This window comes from Trichomycterus rosablanca, chromosome 21 (genome assembly GCF_030014385.1).
Source record: "Trichomycterus rosablanca isolate fTriRos1 chromosome 21, fTriRos1.hap1, whole genome shotgun sequence".
Classification (NCBI taxonomy): Eukaryota; Metazoa; Chordata; class Actinopteri; order Siluriformes; family Trichomycteridae; genus Trichomycterus; species Trichomycterus rosablanca.
In genome coordinates, this window is record NC_086008.1 from 15,768,837 (window position 1) to 15,783,167 (window position 14,331).

Consider the following 14,331-nt stretch of genomic DNA (forward strand, 5'->3'; position numbering starts at 1 on the left):
CATGAAACACATGTCCAACCCGGAACAACTTCCGTTTTTGACGGAACTGAAGTGAGTTTAGCCGGTTAGCGTCACCTACTGTGGTGGAGAAAACTGCAGGCGGATAAACAAAATGGAAAATTAATATACAGGGACAGGCAGAAGGGTCACTAGGACGTCGTCTTTAGGTGGACATTTAAATTAAGGGATGCAGATAATGTACAAATGTAACATGCTAGACAGAATTTGTATATGTACAGAAAATAGATAAATAGTAAAAATTTAAACGAAATTACAGTAATGTACAGTATGTATCAAGTGCAGTGTGGCATGTAAGCAACAGTTCAGTTCTGGTTATTAATAAGTTTGATGGCATTTGGGGAAAAAAAACTAATTTTGTCTGGTTGATTTTGTTTGTAGGGCTCTGTAGCGCCTGCCAGAGGGTAAAAGATTAAAAGTTTGTGTCCAGGTGTGAGGAGTCCATGATTTTTTTTTTTCTGCCCGCTTACTGGTTCTTGTTTTGTATTAGTCCTGGAGGGTGGCCACGGGAGCACCGATGATTTTCTCTGCTCTATGCACCACTCTTTGCAATCCGCATCTGTCCTGTTTTGTCGCTGAACCAAACCATACTGTGATGGATGTGCACAGTACACTGTGTAGAATTGTGTAGAATTGCTTCAACAGCTCCTGTGGCAGACCGTTTTTTCTCAGTTGACACAGAAAGTACATCCTTTGCTGGGCCTTTTTGAGGATGGAGTTGGTGTTGGACTCCCACATTAGGTCACTGGAAAATGTAGTTTCCAAGATCCTGAAGGTCTCCACAGCTGACACAGTGCTGTTGGATATTGTGATGGGAAGCAGTGTTGAGGGTTTCCTTTTAAAATTCACTACCATCTACAGTCTTTAGAGTGGTCAGCTCTAGGTTCTTCTGACTGCACCAGAGCACCAACTGTTCAATCTCCTGCCGATATGCAGACTTATCTCCATCCTGGATTAGTCCAATGATACAACACTCAGGATTGACGAGAAACTTCACATAAAAAATAATAATATTAGCATCAGTAACGCTGTACCATAGTGCACACAGAGCAAAGGAAAGCTGTTTTGTCCCAGTGTGTAGTTCACACCTATCATTACATTTGGTTTTGACCTATGGTGAAACTGCTATTTCCAGTTTTTGTGTGTTTTTTTATTAGCATAGCATATGAAATATGAGGCGCAATATGAAATATGAGGTGGTAGTAGCAGTCATACAGCATCATAATATAGTGTAACAGACTTTTCTGTGGTGTAGTGTGCTGACAGTGTTTGATGTATGTGTTTACATATTAAGTGCATTTTGTCCCTTTGGGGATTCCATAATCAATGGAAAGGTGTGCTCAAAAGAACAAGCCAGTAAAGTATTATGCTCCCAATAATTTGGCTGTGAACAGCAAACTCTAAAGATGCTTGGTGACATTAGCAATGGGTTAGACAGAATGTCCAAGATGTCGAAGTCTAAAGCAGCTAAAAACACGACTCGGGTAACTAAGTTTGGAAAACTTCAAACTGATTCTGTGGATGTAGAGAGGGTGGCCGAGAATTTTTGTCTTTCAACTATTAAGGTAGGCTGTACTGTGTATTGTAGCTTCCATTTATTCTGTCATTCAAATTATGTATGTTATTTAATGACTGTTGTGAAATGTGAATTTGGTAGGGCCCTAATGATATCCAAATATTTTATGCTAGTTAGTGTATGCTTCCTGTAGAACAATTCTCATTCTTTAAGGATTTAATTTTAATTATTGCATGCACAGTTTGTTTACTCACCCCTTTAAACTAAAGGCCTAATACGCTATATTAAACAGCCTCTATATTCCACTCCCTACATATTTATTTAATTTGCATTAGTACAGTTTAAATGTAATCACATTTAATTCTAGTCCACATTCACTCTCTTAGGTCAGTTAGGATCACTACTATATTGTAAGCATATAACATGTCAGAATAATAATATAGACAATGGTTCCTTTTAAGCTATTATTTCTTTCATTACATTTTCAATGGCTCAAAAGTTTACACATTGTTAGTATTTGGTAGCATTGCCTATAAAGTGTTTAACTTGGGTCAAACATTTCAGGTAGCCTTACACAAGATTTTCACAATTAGTTGCTGACATTTTGGACCTCCTGGTGTTACTGAGTCAGGTTTGAAGGCCTTATGGTTCAAACTCGCTTTTTCAGTCCTACACGTACATTTTCTATCGGATGCAGGTCAGGGCTTTGTGATGGTCAGGCCATTACCTTTACTTTGTTGTCCTTACGACATTTGCCACAACTTTGGAAGTATGCTTGGGGTCATTGTCAATATTTGTATTTTTCTCACCAAAGTATTGTGGCGATCTGGCTTACCAGACGTGTTCCACGAGTGTAATCAACATGCCACTTTATTCCGTGACATAATCTGCTGGCTCAGGGGTTGCAGGTGGGGAGTGTGGCAACCCATAAGGCCGCACACCACCTGTAACATGAGTCAGCAGAAACATACACTGATCAGACAACATTAAAACCACCTCCTTGTTTCTACACTCACTGTCCATTTTATCAGCTCCACTTACCATATAGAAGCACTTTGAAGTTCTACCACTGATGAAGATCTCAAAGATGACCAACTCAAACAGCAGCAATAGATGAGCGATTGTCTCTGACTTTACATCTACTAGGTGGACCAACTAGGTAGGAGTGGACAGTGAGTGGACACAGTATTTAAAAAATCCAGCAGCGCCGCTGTGTCTGATCCACTCATACCAGCACAAAACACACTAACACACCCCCACCATGTATAAACACACATTCAAGACTTGTGGAGGACCATAATTGTTTTTGTGATGTCTTGGTTGATTTATTTTCATTTTCCCATAATGTTGAGCAAAAAGGCAAGCAGGCTTTGAAGGCAGGTCTGATAATGCTGTCGTAAATCAGACAATGAATAAAGGAATGAAAAGAAAGTGTGTTATTTAAGTGTGTGTCTGTGGAAAGTCATAAGTGAGGCCACTTTTGGCCTCCAGCACATTTTGAACTTTCTGTAATACTTTAATATTGTTTATGGCCATGAAAGTCTTTATTTTGTGGTTAATCCTGCAACTCTTAAAAATAAATCAGCAGTATGTTTAAAAATATTAACATCATAGAATATAAAACCATTATCAGAAGAAGTGCACCCTGTTATGTTAATTTTTTTACTGCCATAAAACAATATAAAGAAATAATTGGATCTAATGATTTCAATAATATGACTCTTAGCATTATGGATTTCCCACTGTACAGAACTGTCGTCAGCAGGCGAGGTGGCATCTGGGCTTTCTTGATGGATAAATCTAAGATGTAGCAAATATTGTAAAGGTTGCCTTATGAGAAAATGACTTTATCCATTACTCAGTGGTCCATATATTGTGCTCCTTACACTGTTATGCATCTTTGCCCATTAGCCTTTTATACCAAGAGTGTGTAATGTTGCCATGAACTCCAGTTTTGTTAATGTTATACATTTACATTGTTTGTCAAGACTGGTTTATAGAAATGCCTATTTTGTTCTGTTGTTTATTTTTGACTTGTTTTTGAAACAAATGTACTCATTTTAGGCACATACCATTTAACCCCTTTGGAACTCTGTTGGTTGCCTACAGATTTGGCTGCATTTATCTGTCCCTTATTTTTTTACAGTCTTCCTGTCCTTGCCCCTGAGAAGCACTACTTTAGCATTAAGCTGCACCCACTATGCTCCCCTGTAGTGATGATATGACCCTGCAGTGCCTGCTTAATGCTTGCCGTTTTACCCAAATAGTTCAATGTTTGTCACATCAGCTCAGAGAAACCTTTTTTTTAATCCAGGTGTTCTTGTTGTAGAATGCTGTGTTACCTAATTGCAACACTGGTAGCCAACCACTCTAAGCTCTCTAACTCCTTTACCGAACCTCTGGAATGGAGCTGCGGTGAATGAGTTTCCACCTCTCGCTAAGTTGGCAGTAATTTTGCTGTGATGTGGTTACACTTTGGACTACATCTGCACATCTGTTGTTTTTTTTTGGCTTTTGGTCTAAGGGGTTTTGTTTTCCCTGTGTGGATCACATACTTGGCAAATAAATTAAAAGCTTAAATAAATTAAAAGCTTAAAATGTTTGACATATCAGTTTTGTGGTTTCATCAGAATTGCACTTCAACTAAAGTACACTTTGGAGGACTGCATCCCCATTATTTGGACACTTAAGCTAGCTAGTCAGTAAAACTGAATTGGCTGGTGGATTTGCTGAAGGAATGGCTGAAGGAATGGCTGAAGGAATGGCTGAAGGAATGGATGAAGGAATGGATGAATTGGCTGGTGGATTTGCTGAAGGAATGGCTGAAGGAATGGCTGCAGATTGAGAATTGGGATGAGGCAACACACTTGGCTGGGAAGTCGGTACTGTATAAGGAGACGAAGAGCTGGCTTCAGGAGGAGGGTGAGGTAAGGCTAATCTTGGAGGGGCTGAACAGGAGCCTCCAGCTCTTGGTTGGAGCCGTTTACTAGGATCTACAAATTCTACACAACTGTGGGGTCTTACTTTACAGTGCGATTCGTCTTCATCTGAATCAGATTCTTCAATATGGGAACTAGAGGACTGGGAAGCTGGGACTGAACATACTGATTCAGAATCTCTATTATGGCTATACATGGATTCCATTTTATCCACTAAACATTGAACAGTTTCTTTGAGATTCCGTACCTCTTCTTGTAGAACCTTGATGTCAGAATCCTGAGGGTGTGAAGGAGGAGGTGGTTGCTGGTAAGAGTCCAGGAATACTTGCTCTCGGTTTCCATGTTTAGGATGGGTAGCCAAAGGCCTTGGGAGCGATGAACTTGACTCCTTTGTGCGGTCAGGTCCCACTGAATCCGTTTGGTACTGTTCAAGATAGCTGGGGAGTTTCCTCTGTCGTGTAGACCGTCTATTCACTTTGTCCATCTCCATCATAATAACAAATCCCGGGCTTCGGCACCATGATTTTCTTTGCTCGTTCTGACAACTGAAAGCTCATACTTCTACATCCTCCAAAACTTTAACCACAAATCTGACAAAAATAGACATTTTAAACATTTGTTCCATCACTAATAAGGCATCATTGATAAATGATCACTTACAAATTTATGGACATGCTTTTGCTGACTGAAACTTGCAACAATATGTCTGCTACTACTGCTTGTCTTAAATCCTGTATGTCTGCTATTTCTTCTCCTATAGCTCATTTAATTAACCAGTGTTGTTCCCCAGATTCTGTCACCACTTTTCTAAAAATGCCTGCACTTAGACCAATACTTTAAAAGCCTGGGCTTCTCTTTAACCTCCTTTTTTTAGTTAAGATGATGAAAAGAGTCATAGCCTCACAGCTTCAGGATTTTCTAAACAGAAATAATCTTTATAAACCTTTCCAGTCTGGCTTCCACAACCTGCACAGTACTGGGTTGTTGTTGATTTCTACTTACTACTGATGCTGTTTTTTCTTAATATTCATATCCTTTTGGACCTCACTGCAGGTTTGATACTGTGAACTGACATACAGTGGTGTTCAAAAAAATAGCAGTGATTTTTAAAAAGTGAATAAAGCGCAAAATCATTATAATAACTTTTATTTCCATAAATGCAAATGCACTGAAAATACTACACTTTCAATTCTAAATCAAAACATTAACAAAATTTAGCCAGTTTGTGTTAATCCTTTACAGAAAGTTAAGAAAAATGAATATTAGGCTGTTCAAAAAAATAGCAGTGCCAGCATTTTTCTTTAAAAACTCATAAAATGTCTGTATAAACTGATAAAAAATGTTTGAGGTTTCACTTTACATTAAATTATAATAATAATAATATTTAGTGGCATAACAATTGTTTCTGAGATCTGTGTTGCATGGAGTCGACCAACTTCCGGCACCTCTGAACAGGTATTCCAGTCCAGGATGATTACACTACATTCCCCAGTTCTTCTGCAATTTTGGATTTTGCCTCAAACAAACGTGTTTCAGATGTCAGCCCACAAGTTCTCTATGGGATTGAAGGCAGGGGATTGTGCTGGCCACTCTATTACCTCAATCTTGTTTGTCTGTAACCAAGATGTTTTGGGTCATTGTCATGTTGAAACACCCATTTTAAGGACATTTCTTCTTCGACAAAGGGAAACATGATCTCCTCAAGTATTCTGATATATTTAAACTAATCCATGATCCCTCGTCTGTGATAAATAGGTGTAACACCATGGTATGAAAAACATCCCCATATCATCATTTTGTACCACCATGCTTTACTTTCTTCACAGTGTACTTTGACTTGAATTCAGTGCTCGGGGGTCGTCTGACATACTGTCTACGGCCACTAGACCCAAAAAGAACAATTTTGCTTTCATCAGTCCACAAAATGTTGAGCCATTTCTCTTTGGACCAGTCAATGTGTTCCTTGGCAAATTTGAACCCATTCAGGACATCATTTTCTTAACAACGGAACTTTGCAAGGAGTTTTAGCTGGTAAATTGGCTTCACTTAATCATCTTCTGTACTTACTGTTAACTTCAGATGTTCCTTGATCTTTCTGGTGGTGATCATTGGCTGAGTATTTGCCATTCTGGCTATTCTTCGATCCTTTTGAACAGTAGTTCCATGCTTCCTTCCGCGTCTTTCAGGTTTTGGTTTTCACTTCAAGGCATTTGAGATCATTTTAGCTGAGCAGCCTATAATTTGCTGCACTTCTCTGTATGTTTTTCCCTCTACAATCAACTTTTTAATAAAAGTACGCTGTTCGTCAGAACAATGTCTGGAACAACCCATTTTATCCAGTATTTCAGAAGGAAATGCACTATGACCAACCTGTGCAACATTTGCCACCCTCCTAAATTAAATAAGGGCAAAAATTGACACCCATTCTTCTGCAGAATGAATGACTTCACCAATTGAACTCCTCACTGCTATTATTTTGAACGACCTCCTTTCAATCAATGCTTCGATTACTCAGAATGAGCGGCATGCATGTCCTAATTGTTGGGTTTGTTTTGTTTTCATGACTCTACTACACTTTCAAGTAAATTAAAACAGTGATTTATCAGGTTAATGATGTGGACTACTATTTTTTTGGAAACACCACTGTACTTATTTACAATAGACTTTTGTCCTTTGGTGGTTTCTGTCCTATTTTATGAATAGATAACAGTTTATCTATATAGGTATACATCCATCCACTGATGACCCAACTACCCCAAGGCTCTGACCTTGGACCCATACCTTTTATATTATATATCTCCCTCTAGGCCAGATCATCTGTGAACAGTCTTAGGTTTCATTGTCATGCAGGTGATATTCAGCTTAACTTTAGCTCCACATCTCCAATGAAACACTGGTTTATTACCTCTCCACTCGCACTGTGAATGTGGATGGTGTTTCTAATAAACCAGCCCAACTGATTAAAAAAACTTGGCTTTTGCAGTAAGTCAGGGGAAATCCTGCTGTAATATTATCATGAAGAAAAGAATCCGACACCGGTGACCACAGACTGTTGAGCACCTCAGGTCTTGTTTACAGCAAAAATAGGCAAAAATTCCATTTGCAAAATTGCAACAATTAGTATATTTAATTTCCAAGCAATTAAAAAGTTTGTTTATTTCTTTCAGCTGCTATGGCTATTATCATTTCTGAATAATAGATTTAGTCTTTAAACATCAAAGTAGAGTGTCGATTTGCTTTCTTTACTCATCTTTTGAGTGTGTTGCATGCATTAATTTCTAAGATTGTTTAAGAAATAAATGTTAAGTTCGTCATTGAACATCTTTTTTTGCCCTTGTTTTATTAAAGTTTAAATTAATTTAACCAATTACAGATTTTATTGCAATTTAAGAAAGGGTCCCAACTTTTTTGGAAATGGAGTTTGTATTAAGCCAATACTGAACCCACAGCTAAATAACCACCAAGGCCAAAAGCATGTAAACATCCCTCCTAAATGTTGACTTTTGGTGTTTCTGGTCATGCACATTGCTAAAAGGTCTGTTAATTCAGTAATATAAAAATATGTTTGGTGTGGAGAAATTCCAGCTTCCTGAACTTTCTTTGCGTGACAGAAAGAACTTACCAATTTCATACATGCTCTAATGGAAGGTGAGTATTAAACCTAGGACCCTGAAATTATGCAAGGCCAATTCTTGCTTCTATTATAACAAAGTTTAACAGACAGATTCAACCTGGGCATGCTATGAAAAAATACATCAATTTTAAAATGATGAAGGTATAACCTTCCATAAAAGACATACACCGATCAGCCATAACATTAAAACCACCTGTTTGTTTCTACGCTCACTGTCCATTTCATCAGCTCCACTTACCATATAGAAGCACTTTATAGTTCAACAATTGACTGTAGTCCATCTGTTTCTCTGCATGCTTTGTTAGCCCCCTTTCATGCTGTTCTTCAATGGTCAGGAACCTCATAGGACCACCACAGAGCAGGTATTATTTAGGTGGATGATCATTCAGAGCACTGCAGTGACACTGACATGGTGGTGTGTTAGTGTGTGTTGTGCTGGTATGAGTGGATAAGACACATCAATGCTGCTGGAGTTTTTAAACACCTCACTGTCACTACTGTCACCAACCAAAAATATCCAGCCATGGGCAGCATCCTGTGACCACTGATAAAGGTCTAGAAGATGACTACTCAAACTCCAGCAGCGCTGCGGTGTCTGATCCACTCATACCAGCACAACACACACTAACACACCACCACTGCAGGGCTGAAAATCATCCACCACCATAAATAAAAAATAAAGAACTATGAGAAGAAACACAGTCTAATCAATCAATCTAAAAAAAAACCAAAAAAAACCCCATAAGTTTTAGAAAGTGCATGTACTCTAAAGCCAGATACACTTAAGTAGTGGCAGATGTTATGATGGATTCAATTTATGTTATCATGGGCTATACAATCCACTTATCTTTTAAAAATTATTTGCATTATTCCCCCAATTCTTTTTTTATTTAATCAAATCCGAATGCCTACTCTGTTTTATGGTCTCTATTGCTGCAGACCTCTGCCTTTTTTAAATAGCTTAATTTTGATAGTGAGAGTTTGATTGTGACCACCCATTGTCCCAGCAGTTTGGGAGTTTAACATGATAAACCAAACCAACCATTCATCTGATCATCACTGAATATTATAGAATATTTTAAATACATTATGCTGAGTCATTTATCGTGGATTCTCATTTCAGCGATTTTAAAGTTGAACACAATAGACAGACAGAAGGCAGAGCAAACTCAAAAGTAACAATGATAAAGCACAGTACAGCCATCGACAGTTTTTACAAATTTTTTTTAATGATTTTATTTATTTATATTATATCTACAAAGTAAAAGTTCTTTTAATTTAGCAGTTTTATTATGGTGAAATATCATGGGGCTTCCAAGTTTATTTAATAAATACTTAAATTTAGATTTTGCCAAATGTTTGTCACTGGAAGTTGGGTTCTTTACTTTCATTAGAGTCGTTTCCTTCACCTCAATTTGTTAAACACAGCAACAGCAGCAGCATTTAACAGTAATGTTAATACTGTCAATAAACTGGAAGAGTTTGTTAACTTTAAAGGTGCAGGCAAAATGCAAGTTCTAGTTTCTGTTTCTCACTCATGGTATTAAGCATGGTAACTTAAAAACAATCCCTCTTGTGTTAAAACTAAAGAGTTAAACAAAAAGAACCCATCAGTGCACAGCAACTTTGCTCTTTTAGCATCAATTACTGGTGAAGAGTAGCAAAAGTGCAGCATGACAGACCATTTAGTGGCCATTTCATTGGGCATTTAGAGAATGAGCTGAAGAAAGGACTGGCCGGCTAGTAGCTCTTAGGCAGTGCCAGAGCAGTTGAGAAGCATCTCTCTCTCTGTGTGGTTAGCTGTGTTTGGCTGATCTTCATCTTCTACAGCTGCTGCTGGTGGTGTGGTTGTACTGCATAGAAAAAAAGATAACAAAACATGTAAAAATGTAGTGATTTCTACACTAATTTGTAAATGAACAGAAACAAAAAAAAAGAAAACAGTTTTTTTCCAACCCAACTCATTAAATCTGGACAAATACAAGAACTTGTATGTTATCCAGATAGTGGTCCAGAGAGGAGGGTAAAAAGGCCTAGTACAGTCATGTGAAAAAGTTAGGACACTCCATGAGAATCTAAACATATGGACATTTGAACTTTATTTGAACAGTATTGAGAGATGGAGCTTATATAACTAAACAAATAAAAATGAAAAAATTACTTTTAAACTCAAGTTGTAAAATGTAATTAACAAAAATGGAAATTTATTTTAAGGACAAAAGTTAGGACACCCTATGCTCTTATAGCTGGTATTTCCCCCTTTGGCTGAAATAACCTTAATTAGACGTTTCCTATAACCATCTAACAGTCTCTGACATCAACTGGGAGAAAGTTTCTCTCACTCCATGCAGAATTTCTTCAGCTGTGTGATGTTTGAGGGGTTACTTACATGCACAGCCCGTTTCAAATCGCCCCACAGCATCTCATTAGGATTAAGATCCGAGCTTTGTTTTGGCCATTCTAGAACTCTCCACTTCTTCCTTTTGAGCCATTCCTTGGTGGATTTACTGGAATGTTTTGGGTCGTTGTCATGCTGCATGGTCCACCTCAGCTTCAGTTTTTGGACAGATGGTCTTATATTTTCCTCAAGCACCCTCTGATACAGTAAAGAATTCATCATGAATTCTATAATGGAGAGCTTGCCAGGCCCTGCTGCTGCAAAGCAGCCCCAAACCATGACATTTCCACCTCCATGCTTCACAGTTAATATGAGGTTCTTGACATCAACTGTGGCAAGAGCTACCTGTAGGTCCCGTGATGACATTGTAGGATTATTGGAGACTTCTTTACTCATCCTGCGGTCTGCTCTTGGGCTCAACTTGCTAGGACGGTCTGACCTGGCCATGTTGGCAGTTGTTTTAAATGTTCTCCACTTGTAAATTATTTTCCGGACAGTGGAATGGCTGATTTCTAATTGTTTTGAGATCTTTTTAAATCCCTTCCCAGACTCATATGCATCTACAACCTTCTTTCTGAAGGCCTCAGAGAGCTCTTTAGATCTCAGCATGGTGATTACACTCACTTTAACAATCGAGAGCAAACCAAACTAATGTCTGAGGTTTAAATAAAACTCCAGTGTCCTCTAACGATAGTCTAATCATTGCAGCTAATGTGGTGCACTGGATTCTAATTTGAGACATTTTAAGTAGTAATAAATGTAAACTTTTTTCTCACAATAAATTTCCATTTTTGTTCATTACATTTTACAACTTGTGTTTAAAAGTAATAAAAAATAAAAAAAATTGTTTAATGATATAAGCTTCATCTCTCAGTGCTGTTCAAATGAAGCTCAAATGTTCATATTTTTAAATATGTTCAAAAGACAAAGGTTTTCATGGGGCGTCCTACCTTTTTCACATGACAATATGCAATACACATACAGTTTCATAGACACAGTGTGTATACTTGGTTTTAAAAAGTGTAATTTATAGAAATAGTGATGTAACAGTGGCAAACAAACATTTTTGAGCATGTTGCAGGCATAAATTTTCAATCTGACAAAATACAATCAAGTTGGCTACTAAATATTTTCTTTTAAAGGCATTTATTACTTAATTTATAACACACAGCTCATCTAGACAAAATCTTTAGGTGAGAAATTACATTTGGCACTGTCATACTACATCGTTACCAAGCATAGACATCTTATACTAACATTCTCTAAAGTGCCACAGAATACAAAAAAACATACCATGTGGGTGTGCCATATAGGAGAAGTGTGTGTTTGAAGAGACCGGGATTGGATTGAGTGTGTTCTGTGCAGGTGCCTGTGTGGCCATCAACATCATAGGAGGGTGAGTGCCATGATGGGAAGGTACCATCCCGGATTGCATATGTGCCTTTAACACACAAAGAAATTAAACTTTGTTTGTTGTCCCTGTTTGTGTTTTACTTCAGACTGATTCAGACTGGAAATACATACGATATTAAAAAACACACCTGCTGCATGTGAGCCATGTGGTTGGGATTGTATGAGTGCTGAATCTGTGGTGGATGGATGTAGACAGCCTGTGGTGACTGGGGGGCAGGTCCAGGCGTCATGGAGGGTGGGGTCGGGGTCAAAGTCGAGTACATCTGCTGCTGTGGAGGAGCTGCATTGGTTAAGTGGAGAGATGCCTGGTGAGGCGGGTGCTGGACGGGGCTGGCAGCAGTGTGGCTGTTGCCCACATGCTGTGCACCATGCTGCGCCTGAGCTGTGGGTGTAGCAGAGGGCTGTGGTGGCTGAGGGGCGAGTGGATGGAGTGTTGCACTGTGATGTGGATACTGCTGCGGGATGGTGGCCGAGACTAGAAGAAAGAAATGAAAAAAAAATTACTGTTATTGCCAAACCTTAAAATTGTGTTTTTAAGGCCCAAAACACACCAGAGAAACAGAAACAACCATCATAAGCATAATTTTTATGCAAATAAAATTTTTCAATTGCGAATAGTCTTATAATTACTCTGACTACATGAGAAAAAAACCTTAATTATCCTAATTTTATATAAAGAAAAAAATATAGTAACAGCTGAAATCAGTGATCGTTATTTTTTAGTTCAGCAGTCCAAAACAATGATTCAAGTGTTTGTGAAAGAAAGATTTTTGTGACTTTTGATTTCAGGCTGTTGTAAGACAAAAAAGTGACTATTTGAAAGGGGTAAAGAGATGCTGTATATTTTTCACAGAAGAGTGTATAGTAAAGAAAGCTGGTGTTCCTACCATACATGGTGTGCGTCTGCTCTCCGTACTGAGTGGTAGAGGAAGAGACCAGGTTGGGTTGGCCATGGCTGGGTGGGCTGATCATTCTTGCACTACCTTGCATAACCTGACTGAACACATGCTGGGCCTGGAGAGTAGTTTTATTACAAACATGTTACAGGGCTAAATATTGTAAAATAAACAATTATAAACCACAGTAAATTAATAATAATAATAACACTCAAAATCTAATCCAATTCACTTTACACGTTAAGTGGAAATGATTCAATCAAATCACAAAGCCTAGGTCAAGATTTGTATTAAAACAAGTTACAGGCAACAACTGTTCACCAAGATATAAACCTCATTCTCCATTTACCTGGGACTGATAGTGGGGCAACTGCTGCACTAGAGGCTGGCTGCTGAACTGCTGAGGGTTGCAGGTGAAATATTGAGTGGAGTAAGCTGGGTTTGGGGCTACAATTGGAGGACCTGCAGCAGTAGCAGGATGCATCATTGGGGTTGTGCCTGCAGGATGATGCTGATCAGATCTTTGTTGTGGTATGTTTGGTACTGAAAAAAAACACAAAACAAAGAAAAAATCCTACAGTATATAAAAAAAGAGCAAGTTGTCTTTACAAGCAAAGGCCATGATTATACCATAATAGCTTTGAATGTGCACTGAAATCTCTTCTCCTGACTGATAAATTTAAAAGAGCAAAATATTATGAGAAATTTTCTGAGGCTAATCTATCACTTATGTTAAATCTTAATAAAGCATATTTTTATTCCATATGGACAGTTCTGATATTTTAACTGGATTCTTCAAATCTTTGCACTGTCACTGACCTGGTCGATTTAGTGAGTACTTTTGCATTTGGCAGTGTTAGATAAAAAAAAAATTACAAATATATTTAATTTGTGCTTTAATCTACAACCCCAAATCAGAAAAAGTTTTGATTGCAGACAGTTTGAACCCAAGATATTTCATGTTTTGTCTGCTCAACTTTATTTCATTTGTTAATATACCTCCATTAATGCATTTCAGGCCTGCAAAACATTCCAAAAAAGTTTGGACATGGGCAATTTAAGGCTAGTAATGATGTGAAAAAACTAAATAATGATGTGATTCCAAACAGGCTATGTCAACAGGTGATTGTAATCATGGTTTGGTACAAAAGCAGCATCCAGGAAAGGCTGAGTCTTTGATGAGCAAAGATGGCCAGAGCATCTCCAGTTTGTCAACAAATACATAAGAAAATTATTGAAATGTTTAAAAACGTTTACTTCTCTACACTCGGAGGCATCTAGGATGGACCATCACACAGTGTAAACATGTATTGTGGTCAGATGAATCAGCATTCCAGGCTTTTTTGGAAAAAATAGATGCTGAAAGACGAAAAAGACCATCCAGACATCATCAGCAACAAGTCCAAAAGCCAGGGTCTGTCACGGTATGGGGCTGTGTCAGTGCCCTTGGCAAAGGTCATTTACACTTCTATGATGGTAGCATTAATACAGAAAAGTACATTGAGATCTTAGAGCAA

General features: G+C 38.1%; 1 protein-coding gene across 7 annotated transcripts in view; it reads right to left on the bottom strand.

Moving 5' to 3' along the window:
* Positions 1-9,312: 9,312 nt before the first annotated feature.
* atxn2 (ataxin 2) overlaps positions 9,313-14,331 on the bottom strand; it is a 54,115-nt gene continuing 49,096 nt past the window's right edge. For all 7 annotated transcript variants that reach the window (XM_063017799.1, XM_063017801.1, XM_063017804.1 and 4 more), the window contains 5 exons: positions 13,164-13,357; positions 12,806-12,932; positions 12,047-12,393; positions 11,799-11,946; positions 9,313-9,960 (listed from right to left, as the gene is read on the bottom strand). In XM_063017799.1, the coding sequence (XP_062873869.1) occupies positions 9,932-9,960; positions 11,799-11,946; positions 12,047-12,393; positions 12,806-12,932; positions 13,164-13,357 (845 nt within the window). In that variant the 3' untranslated portion in view covers positions 9,313-9,931. The remainder of the gene's footprint in view (positions 9,961-11,798; positions 11,947-12,046; positions 12,394-12,805; positions 12,933-13,163; positions 13,358-14,331) is intronic.